At 40.0% G+C, this 18,535-nt stretch overlaps 1 protein-coding gene across 1 annotated transcript; it reads right to left on the reverse strand.

Annotated features, from left to right (window-relative positions):
- Positions 1 to 715: 715 nt before the first annotated feature.
- Positions 716 to 3,964, reverse strand: LOC4329494 (nudix hydrolase 12, mitochondrial). The gene is made up of 6 exons (XM_015768241.3): positions 3,595 to 3,964; positions 3,429 to 3,514; positions 3,187 to 3,307; positions 2,838 to 2,921; positions 1,495 to 1,644; positions 716 to 1,365 (listed from the first exon to the last, which is right to left on the reverse strand). Exons 2-6 carry the CDS (start codon positions 3,506 to 3,508, stop codon positions 1,186 to 1,188), a joined length of 615 nt encoding a protein of 204 aa, XP_015623727.1. The 5' UTR covers positions 3,509 to 3,514; positions 3,595 to 3,964; the 3' UTR covers positions 716 to 1,185.
- Positions 3,965 to 18,535: the final 14,571 nt, after the last annotated feature.

Below are 18,535 nucleotides of genomic sequence, written 5' to 3' on the forward strand. Positions count from 1 at the left end.
TTTCTTCTAACTCTTATTTCCAGCCATTCCTTTTTTACTCTGTCGATGTAATACTCTCTTCATTTCATATTATAAAACACTATTTTTTTAATCAACCTTCTTTAAATTTTACCAAATATATAAAAAAGCAAACATGTACAACACCAAATTAATAATGTTTATTTTGTATTAAAAATATTGCTATGGTTTTTTTAAAAACTTGGTAAACCTTAAAGAAGTTTGACTCATAAAAGGTTAAAATGTAAAACGGAGGGAGTAGTAACTTTGAATAAGTATTTTGTTTGGCAAGTATTTAAGAATTGCAAGGTCACATGTTTGATTTAACCAATTCAGACACTACAGATGCAGATTAAGAGCAACAGAGTTGGAAAAATCTCATGACAGGACTTGAAGATAAATATGTTCGCCCAGTAATTCTTGTAGTGTACAAATTTTTACCCTTTTAGGTTGACTATTTAATTACATCACCCCCTTTTTTTAAGCAGAATTAACATTTGATGAACTTTTGTTAGGAAAACATTTTGTGGCCTGAGGGAAACATCAGGCATTCAGTTGGTATTTTTTTTCTACAGGTATTTAGGGATTTGTCCCAACACATATGGCAAAGGCCAGGGATATAAATCATCTCCATTATATATAAAATTTGTTATTGTTCAGAACATTTCATCTATACAGAAAGTCCATCTAAGGATATTGAAGGCATATACAACACATGAACACATGCAAACATGTTATATACCTTACTAATTTTTGAATATTACACAGAAGAATTACACAGGAGACCCCAGTCATCAGCAGACATTGGATTGATCATGCAAATGGACACTGCAATATGCATCCACAGAGGTTAAAGTTTCAGTCACCTATGAAACAGTTTTTTGCCTTAACCTCCGAAGCCAACCAATACCAAAGTTGTGGATGGAAGTGCCTGGAGCTGAGGGGTTCAGGTCATAGAATCTTTCTTAGACAATGTGCAGTTGTTCAAGCAGGGCAACAACTGCAGGTATTACAGACTCATCACTAGCTGCTCAAGAAAAAAAAAAGAAAGATTCTAAAGAAGTGATTAGAGATTCTGAATTTTCTGGTAGCCATGTTTGCGGTTGAAGGGGATTGACAGCTATACTAGTTGCACGCCTCTGCGTTCATCAGTTTTATCCACAGCATCAGCATCATCATCATCATCAATCAGCACAGCGCGACCGCGCTATCAGATGATGCCTGCAGCATCATGTACATGCTAGTTTGATCAGACAGTTCCTGCGCAGACGGCACCGGCTCGATCATCGACAACCGCTCCAGCAGAGCGGTGAGCGCCTCGCGCATCCATTCGTACCGGCAGAGCTGGTAGGCTTCACCGGGGGAGACCTGTTCATTGATCATCAATAGTGAGTGACAGTAGCAGGTAAGTCTCTGAATTCTGAGATTCAGAGCTTCCATTGACACTTGAAAATGGTGAAAACTTGCAATTCATTGTGTGGTGGGACAATGGCTCACCCATCGACGGCCATGGGTCGCCTGCTCCGGCCACGACTCGAGCTCCTCAGTGACCTCCATGGCGAAGATGTAGCCCTTGCAAGCTCCCCTTGGGCTGCTGCTGTTCTGGCTGCTCTTGCTCTTGAACACCCAGTGTCCCAAGGTAGTCCTCTGGTACATGCACACAAGAAATGGCAAAGCAGCACCAAATGTCAATGAACCGAAAAATTTCGCATATCTGCCGGATTCAAAGGAGACACTGAATTGTTCTAACTTCTGTCACAATTTCGCAGTTGCATGTTGCATTTGCATTTCCACTGCAATTTCAGCAACTGTTCCTATCAGCATTGCAAGTTGCCTTAGAATTGAATGGTTTGAAATGATGAACCAAGCGAACAAGAGTCTTGTCCTATACATGGTACTAACAGCAACATGCTGACATGAATGCATCACCTACGTAGGAGTACTACTAATCAGGCTGGTGATGGCAGTGTGGGGGAGCAAGTAGGAAACACACCACATGCATAGTTGTTGGGGACATGGTTGCAATTCACACTAGATAAAAATAAAATATCAGCCTATTGACTCCGATCTGAAGGAGAAAAACTAGTTTTCTGATGTCGAACAGGCCGGTCGACGAAGTATGGAAGAAATAGGGGGGAAACAATAATTCATCTGGCTTAATTATACCGAGATCTTCTCCCCCAACTAGAAAATCACAATGATTTCAGAGTATCACCTTATAAAATGGTGGGTAATGATATGTTTATCCCCAACCCAATTGTGCTCTGCAGTACTGATTAGGTTGGTTAGTCAAAAACCATTTCGTTGCTGCTTTTTTTTTTCTATCTTGTGTGAGTCTCAAACCACCAACTGATTGCTAGTACAGTGCTAGAGTGCAGTTCTAGCCAATGCCAATGCCTATAGAGAAACTTCCATGTCGCTTTCACCATTGAGGCCTTCCTCTACATTCCTACATGTTTACTTAGAGCCATCTGACCATAGTTGCAAACCCATCAGCCTAGTTTAACCATTGCTGAGCTTTCAGTGACAGGGCAACTGGACAAATGGCTCCAAATATCGGCTGCTAAATTACTCCCACTATCAAGATTTGCGCCGCAACACGACACCGAAAAAGGCGTCGCGCCGTGATCCCGAACAGCAGACTTTTCAGGACGCAGGCAGCATTTTCTCTGGACGCTAATCAGCATTCACCACCAACAGTCCAACACCAGTGATCCACACGTCATCATCGTTTGTTGTTGTTAAGCATGCGGGGGAATCAATATAGTATGAAATCTACTGGCAAAGCAAAGAACAGTGAAGTGTTAAGCGAGAGAGGAAATGGTGAAGCTGCTAGTTACATTGACGATGCCCTTGACGCCGGCCTCCTCCATGGCCTCGCGGGACGCCGCCTCGTACACCTCCTCGTCGTCCTCCCATCCACCCTGTAAACAAGAGTAGAGCCAGATCGATCAATCATTTCGCTTCAAGAAACTCTGAACCATTCTGGTTTCAGGAAATCAACTCTGAACCATTTCGTTTCAAGAAACTCTGAACCATTTGGTCTCAAGAAAGTCTGAACCATTTCGGTTTCAGGAAAATTAACTCTGAACAATTTGGTTTCAGGAAATTGGGTCGGAACCATTCCGATTGAAGAAATCAGCACCGAGCAAATTTCATTTCGAAGAGAGATGGTGGTGCAGTTGGTACCTTGGGGAAGACCATGTCGGCGCGGTTGGGGGTGGAGACCATGAGCACCTCCACCTGGCCCGGAACGTCGCCGAGGATGCGAGGGTTGGCCTCGTCTTTCTTCACCCGGTACGGCACGCAGCTGCAATACGAACGGAACAAAAGATCGCAAGGAAAGAATTGATCAGCAAAAAGATTAGCAAGAAATCGATCAAGAACGCAGCGGGGGGATGGATCGATGGATATGCAGCAAGACGACCCACCCTGCGACGAGGCGGTACTCGTTGTCGTAGCGCTGCCTGAGGCGGCCCGTCCTGGCCACCACCTTGTCCGGCGACGACATTGCAATCTGCCGATCCTAACGCACGTGAGCAGATCACCAACATATACAAGAAGAAGCAAACAGAAAGTAGGGGAAATCTTGGTCACCTTATAAAGGAAGCAGAAGAAGGGTCAAGAAGACGAACAGAAAATGCCTCCTCTGCCTCTGGATGAGGAGAGGTGATGATGGGATTGGTGATGGCGGCAATGATGCCACGGCCTTATCTCTCCAAGGGGGGGAAGAAAATTGAAGACGATAAAATAGCAACGGAAGCGGAGGCAATCTCTCACAATTCACAGAACCGAGAGACGCGCACGCGCCTATAATGGCGCGAGGCCTCTTGGTTCCCGCCAGATTTATGGGCGACGACGCGCGAGTAGGAGAGAGAAAGAGAGAGAGAGAGAGAGAGAAGAGGGGTCAACCAACGTGACCCGCCTGGCAGTCTGCCATTGCTGCCACTGCCACCACCGACCCGCCCAAAGAAAGCTACGGCAGACAGATTTCGCGCCATTTCTATTTATGTTCCTCGATGGCTAAAATACGCTAATTTAAGCTGTCAGGGAAGCAACGAGGGAAAAATGCAGAGATTGCAGCAGGGGTGATCACGTTCTCGTGTGTTAGCGAGACAATGTGGTGTCAACTGTTAAAATTATAATACCTTCGTCTCAAAATAAACTAAGTTAGCTAACGATGTGATAAAATCCAGTACAACGAATTTAGACAAATGTTTATCTAGATTTATTATATTAGGTTGTGTCATATCCTAATTTATTTTAGGATTAAGGGAGTGTACTTTCAGGACAAGCTGAAAAATATATTCCCTTCGTTTGATTTATTTTAGGATAAAGGAAATATACTTGTAGAAGAAGCTGAAAATTATATTTTGTTCATTCGGAGATAGATGTGGGTAAGAAATTGGCTAATGGCCCGTGGCATCCCTACTTCTAAAGATTTAGCCATATCTATTTAGGTTTATTATTTAGGTTTATGATTTGGTCAAATTTTTAAAATTTGACTTTGATTTTATCTTAAATAGATATATATTTTTCTAAAAAAATGATATTTGTTAGTTAGTGTACACGGTATGTCCATGCAAAAATATAACTATATATGTATATATGATTCCACGAGAGTTTAACTTAGTGCTATGATTAAATCAATGTGTACGCTAAATTTTATTGTGCCATATAGTATTATATCTGTTGACTTCTAAAATGCCATATTGTTATACGGAGTATACTCTATGCGGTTTCATAATTTTTTATATTATGAATGATGTTGCGGTCTTCAAAATATATCTTCGACTATATTTTTCATTACATATTGAAAAAAGTAAGTAAACATTTAATTATGTTCAATTAGTTTTAAGAAGATATATCTATCGTTTTCTAGTGTTTTTAAACTAAATATTAACTTGTTGATAGTCTAGGTTTTAATTGTTTTATCTTAACCTATCTGAAACGTCAAGAGCTATGGAATGCATCATCAAAGATGTGTCACCATCACCGAACAACAAGTACTATCATTTCCCCGAAAAAAAAAACAAGTGCTATCATTCAGGGGTTGCTATGCAAATCAAACCTACATATTATTGTAAACTCTTTATGAATAACATTGAGAAGCTTCGTGAGATCACGAACATGCATGCTAGTACCACAATTGTCAAGTTAAAAATAGTGATCATGTACTTGGATTCTTAGGTTGCTACTCAATACAATTAATCAATTATCAAGAATCTCATCTGCTACTCAGTAGAGGGAATCTTTTCATGATTAAAAGGCGGTGATATATGGAGTAATTAACTAGGTTCCTAGTTGAAAGTACGTATATTCTTTTAAAAGTTTGAGCAATCCCTATTGGTTTTAGGATGATCTAAACTTTTGAGAAATTCAATAACACAACAAATATAAGGACTATACAGATAAACTATGCCAAGTCATAAAAGTTTCTCAGTCTGCCTACTTCTGTGCATCCATCTATTGCCGTATATGATCTTACAGCCCATATAATTTATACGTAAATAGTGGAAACAAGGAATAAATAATTATATTGTAGTCAGCATTGTAATGCCCTGGCTAGTTAATTAGCAACCTATAATGATATGTCTGAGACCCATGTGATCTAAATAAGCGTACGTGATGAGGGTTTAACTTATAATATCCTTTCTACTTCAAGATGCTATGTATACTCCCTCTTTTTTTTCATGATATGTTTTAAGTCAGCACAAGGATTAGGAGACTATTAAACGGGTTAAAAGTACCATGCTATTTATATTTAAGTACATTGGGAATAAAAATAGCAGTTAGTGAGGCGCGTTTTATACTAGAGAGTATGAAATAAGAAGAAACAAACAAGAAAAACAAGCAACAAGTTAACACACATGCATGGCTTATATTTTGAAACAAAATGAGAAAAACTATATGCCTTACAAAATGAAACGAAGAGAGTATAAAGACACCAACACAGCCTATTCAATTCAAGTAACAATTCACATTTTAGCAATATATAAAATAAATATCGGATATATACATTCATTGATTGCTTTAGGTGCAACCGCTTGAGTTGTGTGTTATGGGTTGCAGGGTTGGTTATGTGTCCATTTGTTTGAGTTAACCAATTTTTTTATGTGTGTAAACAACATCTAGCACTAGATAATTCGCTAGCTAGGTATTATTTGCTTTATTTTATTTTGATAACACAAGCATGTTAATATATGTTAGTACCAAATATATGAACGTATCATAGATCGTGGGTTGGTAGTACACTAATAAGTAATAACTTCATAATTTTGTTCAAATGTTAGTTAGAATGAGATCTCAAGCCTTGCATTGAGTCAAACCATTTTGTAACATAGTACCCACATCTAAATAACTAAATGTATCATTGATACTCCCTCGTCCCATTTTAAATGCAGCCATGAGTTTCCGTGTTCAACTTTAATCTTTTTTCTTATTTAATTTTTTTTTAAAAAATTAAAAACATAAGTCCTGCATAAAGTACTTTATCATCTAATAACAATAAAAAATAGGACGAAGGGAAACTTATGGTTGTGCTTAAAATAGGACGAAGGGAGTGCCAATGTACCATATATAGCTGCAGAGAGCAGAAATTTATTCTCTGACAAACTTCCCATTTTCACATGGCTATAAATGCATTTTAATCAGCTCGTCACATGCATGCCCATTGAATCTCCATCTTGATCCTGACCATATATACTAGTGTAATTAAATTATTCTCAACATGTTAATTAACTGTTTCTTTCTAGTACTGTTGAATTGATGTTTCCCATTTGATTTATCTATTGTACTAATTAATTAATGTTCAAATTGAGGATGATGCATTCTGTTTGGAGCTCTACAATTCCTGGGGTATTCTCATTGACCAGGGATGATGAGATCTACTCTGCTGAATCAATAACCCTGTTCCATTTTTCTTTGCCAAAAGAAAGTTGAACATAGGTGGTTTTACAAAACATGGCGATGATAAACGAAGACTACATCTATAACCATGAAGAAGATTAACGCAAAAAAGGAGGCACACATTTTATGGTGTCGGTCATGAATATCAAATTACTCCCTATTTATCCTTGAAAGCTTACTAAATCCCTCTCGTATCCCTGAAATTTACCCAATCTCTTCTTTACCCTCTCATGCCCCTGAAATTTAAGAAATTAAATTAATCTTCCTATATGATCTAATTTAATTTCAGAACTTTTTCGAAAGAGCAGCCACATGTATGCGTATTACAAGCATACTGACATGCTTTCATATTTCAGTTATATGTGTTGGTGTATATGAGCACGATATCTCTAGGTTTGGTAGTTTAGCTTTTGTATCAGGCTCTGCCTTATTTGTTATATGGTCTATTACCTCTAAATATAATAAATTAAGCTCTTATCCTCCAAGCCATGTACAAATTTAATCGGTCTCTCCATATATATGAAATCAATAAATTTGTACACCAAATATCTCCAAAATAGATCATCACTCAAAGAACTGTTCCCTTGTCCCAATTGCATCATCCTTGTGCTCTAACCTTTTTTATATTTGGCCTTTCAACTGTACTGAATTTTACAATAGATTTGAAAGCGATGTTGGGGCCTTAGGGGAGAAACAATATTCAATATGGTGTTAATATTGTTATGGCCTTTGATATATATAGCGACATGCTTATGCCATATGGGCTGCGGTACTGTGTTTTTATTGAAACTTTTCTTTCCTAAACACGTGGAGCTATGCTCAGCAGTTGCGTCAGTGCTTCTCTTAATTTATCGATGAAAGTATAGTCATATATAGTGAGTAGGTTATGATTTTTCTCTATTAGAAAATTGTTTCAGAGATTTACCCTCTTACTCTTGTCTTTGTCTATCCCACCAAACCCTACTACCAGATAAAAGGGACCTTCAACTCTTCAAACAAAGAAATTAACTTAATTATCCCTATAAGGCTATAATTAACCCAATCAATAGTGGTACTAGTTCCTCGTAATATGTTGTAGAGTTTGTACTCCCACCATGTAAAAGTCTCTACTGTTATAAAAATTATATATATTTTTGCCGGTATTTTGGTAAGTCATCGTGTTTGAGTTGGTTTTTAAGTCATTTTTGAAAATATAAATCCGTATTTGAGTCAGTTTTTAAGTTCGTTCACTTTTAAAAAATACAGAATGAGTTGTATAAGAAATCTCTTTAAACAAACTCACAGGCTAACTTAAGACAATCGAACTCCTAATTACAACTTATGATTTTGTAAGAAAAATATCTAAGCGAATTTCCATAGGGAATTTGACCTTAGCTAAACAGTACAACAATAATAAGATTAAAATAGCCTTCACCTGTTGCAATGCACGGGCATTGTGTGTGTGTGTATATATATATATATTTGATATTTAAATTTTATAAAAATCATAACTTTTAAGTACTAATTTTTCCTCCAAAAACCTCTCATTCAAATTTCTTTTCATCTTACCCCTAATCACGTTATTCAATAAGGTACTCTATATGTTTCAGTTTATTAAAGTTCTAGCAAATTTTACACTAAACTAAGGGGTGTGGCAAATTGCTACCCTCATTATTAATTGTATCCTAATCTCCTTCGGTTTCAGTTTATTTAAAGTTCTAGCAAATTTTACACTAAATTAAGAGGTGTATTAATAAATTGCTACGACCCTCATTAATTGTATTATAATCATTTTTTTTCTAAGCAAGCATCAAAATTCCTTGTAAGGAGTATAGGAAGAAAAAAGACATCTCTAAAAATATTTTGGAATATGAAGACGACAAGTATTTTGGCAAAATTTTGACTTCTAGAACAACATGTAAACTGAAACTGAGGGAATAGCTCATTTCTCTTCCATACTAGTTTATTGAATGCCATAATTTTTTTTTTGGACTGAGGGACCAGTGGTTTGGTCATACGGGGTTCAATCGATATTGGATAAAAACTAAGCGTATATGAGAGGGTTAAACCGGAAAATAATCCGACTACGAGACATGACATATGCATGTTTACATACGCAATTCAATTTTTATAGCTAAGATGTATTTTGAGATGGGTCTACTTACGCAATTCAAAGGCTGGATCTCAGAGATTAGTTTTTAGGTTAAATTCACCGGTAGAAAAACCATCTTTGCTCGGTCGTCCAAAATCCACAATAGTCCCGGTTCGAATAGGAACCGGGACTAAAGATTATTTTTAGTCCCGGTTAAAAAATTTTTGATCACCAACCGGGGCTAACGATCATTTTTAGTCCCGGTTCAAAAAGTTATCGGACCGAGTTAGACCCCAATTCTTTTTTAGTCCCGGTTGGTATAAACAACCGGGACGGACAAAAAAAAAATCAACCGAGCTGGCGCCACTGCCACGCCCGGCCACCTCGGTCTCTCCCCCTTTTTTTCCCTCTCCTCACATTAATCCCTTCTCCATCCTTATCCATCCCTCCTCCATCCTTATCCATCCCTCCTCCATCCCTTCTCCTCTCCCATTCCTCTCCCTTCTCTTCTCTTCCTCCTCCTCCTCCTACCACGTGAGGCCGGGCGGCGCGCGGCGGTAGGGAGGGCGTGGAGCGGCGGGCGGCCGAGCAGGCGGCCAGCGAGGCGGCGGTGCTCCCCGGGCGGGCGGTGGAGCCCGAGGCGGCGGCGCTCCCCGGGCGGGCGGCGGAGCCCGAGGCGGCAGCGGGCGGGCACCGGCCGCCGAGGCGGCGGGCGGCGACGCTCCCCAGGCGGCGACGGAGCCCGAGGCGGCCGAGCTGGAGGCCGGCGAGGCGGCGGATGGCCGGCACCCGATCTCTGCGATGTGGTTTTTTCCTGATCTGTGCGATGTGTGCGGCCGATCTGTGCGATGTGGATTTCTTTTTCTGATCTGTGCAGCCAATCTGTGTGATGTGATTTCTTTTTCTGATCTGTGTGATGTGTGATGTGTGAATGAATTTGTGGGGATGATTTTGTAATTTTGTGAATGATTTGTGATGTAGGCTATGTTTAGTTCAGCGTAAAGTTTGGATTTTGGTTGAAGTTGGAGATGATGTGACTAAAAATTTGTGTGTGTATGACAGGTTGATGTGATGGAAAAGGACTGAAGTTTGGATCCAAACTTTGGATCTAAACACAACCGTATTTGGAGATAGAAAATGCAGCTTGATGTATTTGGGGATTTTGTGAATGATATGTGGTGTTAGAATGATTTGTGGATAATATGAATGATTTGTAGGGCTCGAAATCATGCAAGCAGCAGTAAAAGAAAAAGAAAAAAAAGAACATTAGTCCCGGTTGGTAACTCTAACCGGGATTAGATCTTTAGTCCCGGTTAGTAACTCCAACCGGGACTAAAGATCCTTTTTTAGTCCCGGTTATTTCAACCGGGCTAAAAATGAGTATTTTTAGTCCCGGATTCGTTAGTCCCGGTTACATAACCGGGACTATAGGGGGTTGTGAACCGGGACTAAAAAGGGTTTGTTCACCAGTAATTGGATCAACACACAAGAGTTAATCGGGTAACTATATCGTATTATCTTGGGCATAACTTGATACCATCTTTTTTGTGGATACCAGATACCAGTGTCGTGATCGAGCCAGCTTGGCTCATTTTGAAAGGACTCACCTTTAATCTTTCTATACCTTCTATCATCGTTCGCTAGCAATAATTATATATCAAAATTTATACAACCATGCAATATCATTTACAATATATTTAATTCTACAAATTAACACAAATTAACATGAAAGCATTTCCAATCATGATCCCTCACATTATTTTTATAATATTTAAACATATATATTCATCATGCATTGAAGTGCGGGATACTAGTATCATTTACTCTCTCCATCCCAAAATATAAAGGATTTGAGAGAGTCCAAATTCGTAGTGCTAGAATATTCACATTCCTTCAAATCGATGAAGAGAGTAGTTTGTTTCATGATTAGTAATTTAGTATTACATAACTTGATTAATATTTCATTTACAATCTCCCACAGAGTCTACTAAATCTATTTCTTTCTAAACATTGTTTGGAAAAACCAATTTTAGTTGTCACTAATAACGAATATCCTTTTTACGTACTCCTAGTATGATTGTTGAAAAAAAACCATATCAAAGATTACTTAACAATTCTCCTAGCAAAGCATGAAGAATCAACTACTATTCTTCCCGTCTCTAAATATTTAACCCCATTGACTTTTTTAAACATGTTTGACTATTCGTCTTATTAAAAAAATTTAAGTAATTATTAATTTTTTCCTATCATTTGATTCATTGTTAAATATACTTATATATATATATAGTTTTATATATTTCACAAAAGTTTTTAAATAAGACGAACGGTCAAACATGTTTAAAAAAATCAACGGCACCAAATATTAAAGGACGGAGGGAGTAGTTCTGATCTGATCAATTGAGTACTCAATTGTGATCTTATGTACGCATGACAATTTTTCGCTAAATTTCAGTCACACTTATTATATTTCAAATTTCGAAATTTTACTTGGAATATGCATAAATTACGTCCCGCATCAAAACCTCAAAATTAATTTCGTGACATTTCAATCGGTTTTCGAGCTATATATGTAGAAATATTTGGAGTTAATATGCCTCCGATCCGGCCGGCCGGCCGGCCATCTGCACGTAGAACGCACGCACGCGTGCCGACATGCCGCAAATCGGCCGCGTCAGCTACGTTACTCCCTAGCTAGCTAGCCGTCAAAAAATGGAAACAATCCGTGCTTGCCCAACGATACATCATATGGTCCATCCGGCCGAACCGACGACCACGACGAGGTCAGTTTCGACCTGCTGCATGCCAAAGTCGATCGTCTACAAATCAAATGTAATGGCAATTAATAGGAGTAGTAATTAAGCTATATATAGCTTACATTGTGTAATTAGCTGCTAGGAATTAATCGCATACCGGTGGCTTACAGGCTGGCTGGCTCAAAGCTATGCATACAATATTTATGTACTCCCTTCGTAAAAAAAATACCAATCCTAACTTTAAATATGAATATACACTATATCCAAATTTAAATTTAAAATTAGATTTAGCATTAGGCTTTTCTTAATAGCAGAGTGAGTAGTCGTAAAAGAAATTGTTTTGGACAGTGACAGTCTAAAAAAACACAACTTTGACTTCTTATTTCTAATAAAATATTATTGAAAAGTGATATATGTATATTTTTATGAAAGTATTTTTGAAGACAAATCTATTTATATAATTTTTATATTTTTAAACTCAACAACTTGAGAGTTATTCATAATTTAAATTCTCAAGATTTGACTTAAATATTGTTCTCAACGATTTTCTTTATGAGTACGGAGGAATTAAGTAGGAAGTCGGTTGCGAGATGGAAGCGTCGTCGTGGCGGCTGACTGGGTCAGGTCTCTAGTCTGCAGGCAAGGTCAGGTGCTTTTGCTTGTCGGCAACTCGGCATCGATCGTTACTTTCTTGTCTACTCCTACTCATTATTATTAATTAATGGGGGTAGTAGGTCAATTTAAGTAGGCACACGCACGCGTCCAAACTCGACCCCCAAGCTGCATCTGCATGCCGACCGCGAGGAGTTGTTATAAGCCATACACGGAGTATGTAATTAACCCCTCGGACACGCCCCCGCGTTCCACAGCGATCGCCGACGTCGATCGAGATCATGGGCGCGTTGCTATATCATGTTCGATGGAAAAAAAAACAGAAACAAAACCTCGCAAATTTCAAACCTTAATTTATATCCACTTAACGATTCGTGCTTAATTTAGGATGTCTTCGGAACCTGTTCCCAACACTAGGTGCCTGCACGGAAAATGGAGGAGCGATTAGCGGGTAATTAATTAAGTATTTGCTATTTATTTTAAAAAATGGATTCATTTAATTTTTTATGCAACTTTCTTATAGAAACTTTTTGCAAAAAAATGCACCGCTTAGCAGTTTGAAAAGCGTGCGCGTAAAAAACGAGAGTGATGGGTAGGGAAGAGGGGCTGCCGAACACAGTCTTTGCAACTGCGTGCAAGCCCCTGTGACCTCCATCGCCATGGCGCCGCGCAGATTCATGTTCCTCCATCGATTCGAATACCTCATTCACTTCAACAACCAAACACAGTCTGACCGGTTGATGTTCTCCTGGATCGATCATCAGTCAATCCACACCGTTGATCTCATTCACTTCATCCGCTATGCCTACCAAGGGCATTTATATTTGCACATCATCTTATTGAAGCTAGCAAGCCTGCAACCAATTCCTGCTCAGTACTATCGATCCTCCATCCCTATCTCCCTGCAGTCGTACCGCTAGCGGCGCCGCCGCCGACCAACAAGGCAAAGGACGACGGAGCCTCGATCTCCACGTCTATATGTTTATGATTCGTAAGTCTGCGATGCGCCTGCTCAATCTGTTTGGTAGTATTTTCTCGTGTTGTGTCTTTGGTTCATGTTTGCCCAGCAAATTCCTGATTAATATGTATGCTTGTGTCCTGTACGCTTTCACTCGCACTGCAGACTAACGAATATTGGCTATAGCCGACTGGGGGTGCCTGACGAGATATGGCCGTTGCACTGCCATCACACATTCACACCAGCTTCGACATGAACAAAGCTGCAGAGTATTGAAAGCTGATTCTGTGATTCGTTTAATTTGTACTACTAATTTATTATATGAGCTAGGCAAAATCACATAGCATTTACATACATGGTTTTTTTTATTCGTTTACGTGCTATTTGCCATTTTGTAATTAAATCTGTTAAGCGAAGAACCACTTACATGGACAACACTCAATCTCACATGTTTTAGCACTAATTATAAATTATTCGTACATAATTTTACCACATATACATGGTTTAATTAGTACATAATATAAGGTTTTTTGCTTGCCTGCTTTGAAATTGTTATCCAAACGAGCAAGTAGTTTCCATCTTGCAAGATATCAGAATTATATTGGCAATTTAACGTACAAATGTCTCGGCTAGATTGCATATATGAACTCATCTATTGAGCAATAGTTTTTATTTAGTCAAGAAAGCTTATTTTTCTTACAAAGTCTTGCCGCAACGCGTGGGGTATCCACTAGTTATATAATGTTTCTAATCCCATGAAAACTTTAGAATCCCTGAACAAAGTTGGTTATTTGTTGTTAGAGTCTACTGGCTTACGTCTCTTTGACAACATATATATTAGAGGGTCCACTCGAGGATATATGTACATGCGCTTTTTGTGTAATCACAAAAATGAAAAGAACATTATTATGGCTCGAATGTCATTAGATGGTCAAATGTTTCATTGGATGCTCGCATACAACATTTACAAAATAGAGGTGGATCATTACTTTAAAAAACAGTAAGATACCGACATATATACATGTTTAATTAGATGTTTGATACAACAATATAATCTACATGTATAAGGTGTGAAACATCACTTAAAATAATTATTACAATATTTCATAAAGATTGTGCCATGTCCAAAAATCAGTGCAACATTTCTAGAAACAACTGGTATACCATTCGAATGAAAAGAGTGAAACACTTGAATGCAAAATTACAACAAATAAAAGAAAGACCACAACAAGTTGTAAAGAGTATGCAGAAGGAGCCTATCAGTCTAAATGTACATATATACTTGCTCCCTTTTATCGGTCGGATCTAGTCTCTATCAATGTTACCAAAGTGGACCAATGTTGAGCTTTGTTAGGATCCAACAAGTGGTACCTCTAGGTAATAGTACCACTAGGTACCAAATAAAATCCAGCCGTTGAATTAGCAGGGTACGATTGGAAACGAACCGAAGCGGGGCGGAGAGAAGACCCGCGACGCGAGCAGTTGCGTATAGATGCCATAATCTCCTCGTCGTCCTCAAGCGCCCGCGCCGACACCATGATCTCCAAGTCCTCATCCGCCGCAGTCTCTGCCATCGCTGGACCGCCGCAAAAATCTCGATACGATGCCGGCGGCTTGCCTGCTCCTGCTGGGCTGCATGCAGGCTGCTCCCATCCGCGATATCCCAAACAAAATGTTATGCAAGGGCTCCTAAGCTCCTCTAGAAAAATGTTTTATCCGTTGATATTAGCATTTGGCTTATGGAGAGATAATCGGCAGTTAACATCGCATAATCTCGTACAGAGGAATCAAATTAGTGCCGGGGAGGAGAGAGGATGCTGGAAAGTAGTCGAGCAGTCGTCCCAACATATCAGCCCACGTCCTCCGATGTCGCCGCCGCGTCACCGTGGCCGCCTCTTCGTCATCGTGCTCGTAGCCAGCCTGCCCACGAGCTCAAGGAGATCTTCCCGTTCCCGTCGCCGCCCTGAGCTATATCTGGCGCCCCGAAGTCGGCGGCGACCGGATCTGGCCCGGAAGCCGGAAGGGGGGAGTTGAGTTGGGATGGGGTAGGGTGGTGACGGCAGGTTGCGGCGAGGGAGGCGGAGGTGTCCACCGATCTGGCCGGCGAGATTGGTCGCGCCGCCGCCATGGAGGACGTGCTGGAGGGGGATCGGGAGGAGCGGCGTTGGGAAGGAGCCTGCGGTACAGGAGTCAGGGAATACGGACCATGCGAAATCCTAATTTTGCCCTTCCGCTTCTTCAATGCATGCGGATGGGATTTCTGTACCTGGCGGTACCGAGGATCGATAGCCGTTGGATTTACCTATATGGATGGTTCAGATTACAGGTACCGGGAGGTACCAAAAGTTTGGATGGACGGTAAAAAAACTCTAGAAGGAGAAAAGGAAAAAAAATAGAGAAGCTTTGAAGGGCTCGGTAGTCTAATGTACACATGCACTTCCTATATAGTGTGTAATTGATTTGGATTTTAAATCAGAATGAAAGAGGAAAAATGCAAGTAAAAAAGAACTGTTGGATATCTTAGATGACCGATTGGATCCAAATGCCAAATGCCATAGAGAGACAGAAAACAAAACATGGACACCACATACGTGAAAACCACAAACAAGCATAAGGGTAAATTCGACAAACTTGCTTCAAGAGTTGAGAAGCAAGTTTTATACGTCCGGTTTTGAATTTTGGAGACCAAAGTTAAAACATTTGAAATGTTGAAGGAAAATAAATACTTCTTTTAGCACAAAAATGATTAGCTATATCACACCTATATCTTATATACCACATTCAAGGTAAAAAATCAAGCATATGATTGGGCCACGTGGCTCCCTAAGATTTTAGGGTTTGCTCCTTTGAAAATCAGCCACATGTCCCGTGAGATTCAGCTAGAGCGTCGATCGTGCAATGTCTCATCTCTTCTATTAATCTAAAGCTAACGGCTAGCCATTCTTCTAGCGTTTCATTGGTCCACATGGCATGTTTCATTCGTCCAGCCCTCTCGATTAGTCCAGACACTGGACCGTGAAAAAGAAAAAGAAAAATAAAAGAAAAGCCATTGATTCATTCACTGTCTGTCATGGGCTGTACAGCCCAGTCACGCACTCATGCATGACTGCACTAGGCCTGGTCATCTAGCGTTGTTGCTACAGTATTTGCATGTTGCACTTTACCTTCTCGGGCTAATTAATTAGTAATAACACAAACAGGACCAAACAGAAATAGGAAAAAGGAAGGTAGAAAAAAGTATAAATAATTTTGTAAAAAAAATCTTCAAAACATAAAATATTGATATCATGTATTTATATAAAATAAATAATAATCGGGAAAAACTAAATATCAAATATAAAGTGAAAGAGATTGGATGAGAATTTGTAATACTAAGAACCGTTTTTTCAAATATGCACTTTATCATTGATACTATATGTACGATTTTTTGGTTAATGAAATCACAACAATTTTGAGGAAACATAACTTTAAATTTTCTAATAGAGTCTCTAGCTATTTGCCAAATTATTGATCATCATTAATTACAATCTTACTTTGGTTTTTCTCATAATTCTAAGACAAACATAAAATTAAATTCCATTAATATGTCCATTTGAAAGAATTTTTTCAGAGTTAAACTTACTCATGAAACAATATATTACTCTGCATGTTTAATATTACTTGTCATTCTCACATTTCAAATTATTATTTTTACATCGTGGTCTTCTATCTTCACCTTTTAAATGCCATGTATAACTATTAATCAGTTAATATTGCTTTTGAAAACGATTATAATGTAGTTAATAAGCATATAGCAGTGTAATTTGCCACATCTCCTTGTTTGATGTGAAATTTTGCTAGAGTTACAAATAATATAAAATGAGAGGTAGTCAAATATATTACAGATGAGCCATATTACAGGCTAAATTAGGTGGCACGCCAACAGGCGTGCAGATCTTCTAGTATAATTCTATTCTACGATTCACGAAAGACAATCTTATAATAACTTTCCCTGATTAACATGCAAGCAACTTCAATTTTGTTGTTCGTACGATTCAACTAGGGATGTCATTCTCTATTTTTTTTATAGGAATAAGTTCACTTTAGGTTCCTTAATTTATCGTTCAGTCTGATTTTCATCATTCAACAAAAATACCAAATACAATCTGTGTCCCAACTTACAAAACCAATGCAAACGAGGTCCCTCGATAGTATTGTCCTCGGTTTTAACTGACGTGACGTCCATGTGACTCCTTTGACTAAGGTCTTCATCTCACGTAGCATTGACGTGGTACTTATGTGACAGTTTGATCCAAAATAAATAGAAGGAGCAAAATTAAAAACTAAAAAAATTAAAACAAATATGTGGGGCCCCATGTTAGCCAAACAAGAAGATAAAAAATAGCGGGACCAACATATCATGGCTCCCACTTTCTCCACCTCACCCCTTTACCCCTTTATCTCTGTCACCTCTCTCCACCGGTGAGCGCGCATAGAAAGAGACGAGGCTAGGAGGGAGGGGGTAGGAATGGAGGAGATGAGGAGGACGAGAGGGACTGAGAGGCCGGCGAGTCTCCTCTCTCTCCACCACCCTTGCCGCTTGGTGCAACAGTAGCCGAGGGGGCGAAGATCTAGGAGGGAAAGGAGAGCGACCGCTACTCTCCCCCATCCGCCACGTGCCCATCACCTATCTTGCCGCGTGCTGACTTGGAAAGATGGGGAAGATAGAGCTGAAATAGGTTGGGAGGAGAAGGAAAAAGTACATCGAAGGTCCCTCAACTTGTCATCAAATTACAAAATCGTCCTTAAACCACAAAACCGGATACAACGTGTCCCCCAACTTACAAAACCAGGGTAGAATAGGTCCCTCGGCAGTTTTGACTCCAGTTTTATCCGACGTGGCAGCTGACTCAGCGTGGGACCCATGTGGGTCCCACGTGTCAGCCCCTTCTTCCCCTCCCCTCTCTTCCTCTCTCCTCTTCTTTTCTCTCTCCCTTTGCTCCAGTTCGGCAGGCGGGAGTCCGACGGCCGGCGACGGGCGATGAGGCGGCGGCGGCGGCTGCGACGAGCGACGAGGCCGCCCGCTCCGCCTCCACATCGCCTCCGCCTACTCGGAGCGGGAGGCGGCCGCGGCCGACGACGACCTCGCCGTGGGACGCGCTCATCGCCTACGCCCGCGCCCTCTCCCTCATCGAGCCCCCAGATCCGACGACGACGACAACCGCCGCGTTCAACTCCTCGCCCCCCCACCCCCGC

Source organism: Oryza sativa, chromosome 2 (genome assembly GCF_034140825.1).
Source record: "Oryza sativa Japonica Group chromosome 2, ASM3414082v1".
Classification (NCBI taxonomy): domain Eukaryota; kingdom Viridiplantae; phylum Streptophyta; class Magnoliopsida; order Poales; family Poaceae; genus Oryza; species Oryza sativa.

Excerpts from the sequence above, each read along its gene's own strand:
- LOC4329494 (XM_015768241.3), bottom strand. The coding sequence starts at position 3,508 with ATGTCGTCGCCGGACAAGGTGGTGGCCAGGACGGGCCGCCTCAGGCAG. Across the intron at positions 2,922-3,186 it reads CCGACATGGTCTTCCCCAAG|GGTGGATGGGAGGACGACGA; the intron begins GTACCAACTGCA and ends TCTTGTTTACAG. Across the intron at positions 1,645-2,837 it reads GCGTCAAGGGCATCGTCAAT|AGGACTACCTTGGGACACTG; the intron begins GTAACTAGCAGC and ends TGCATGTACCAG.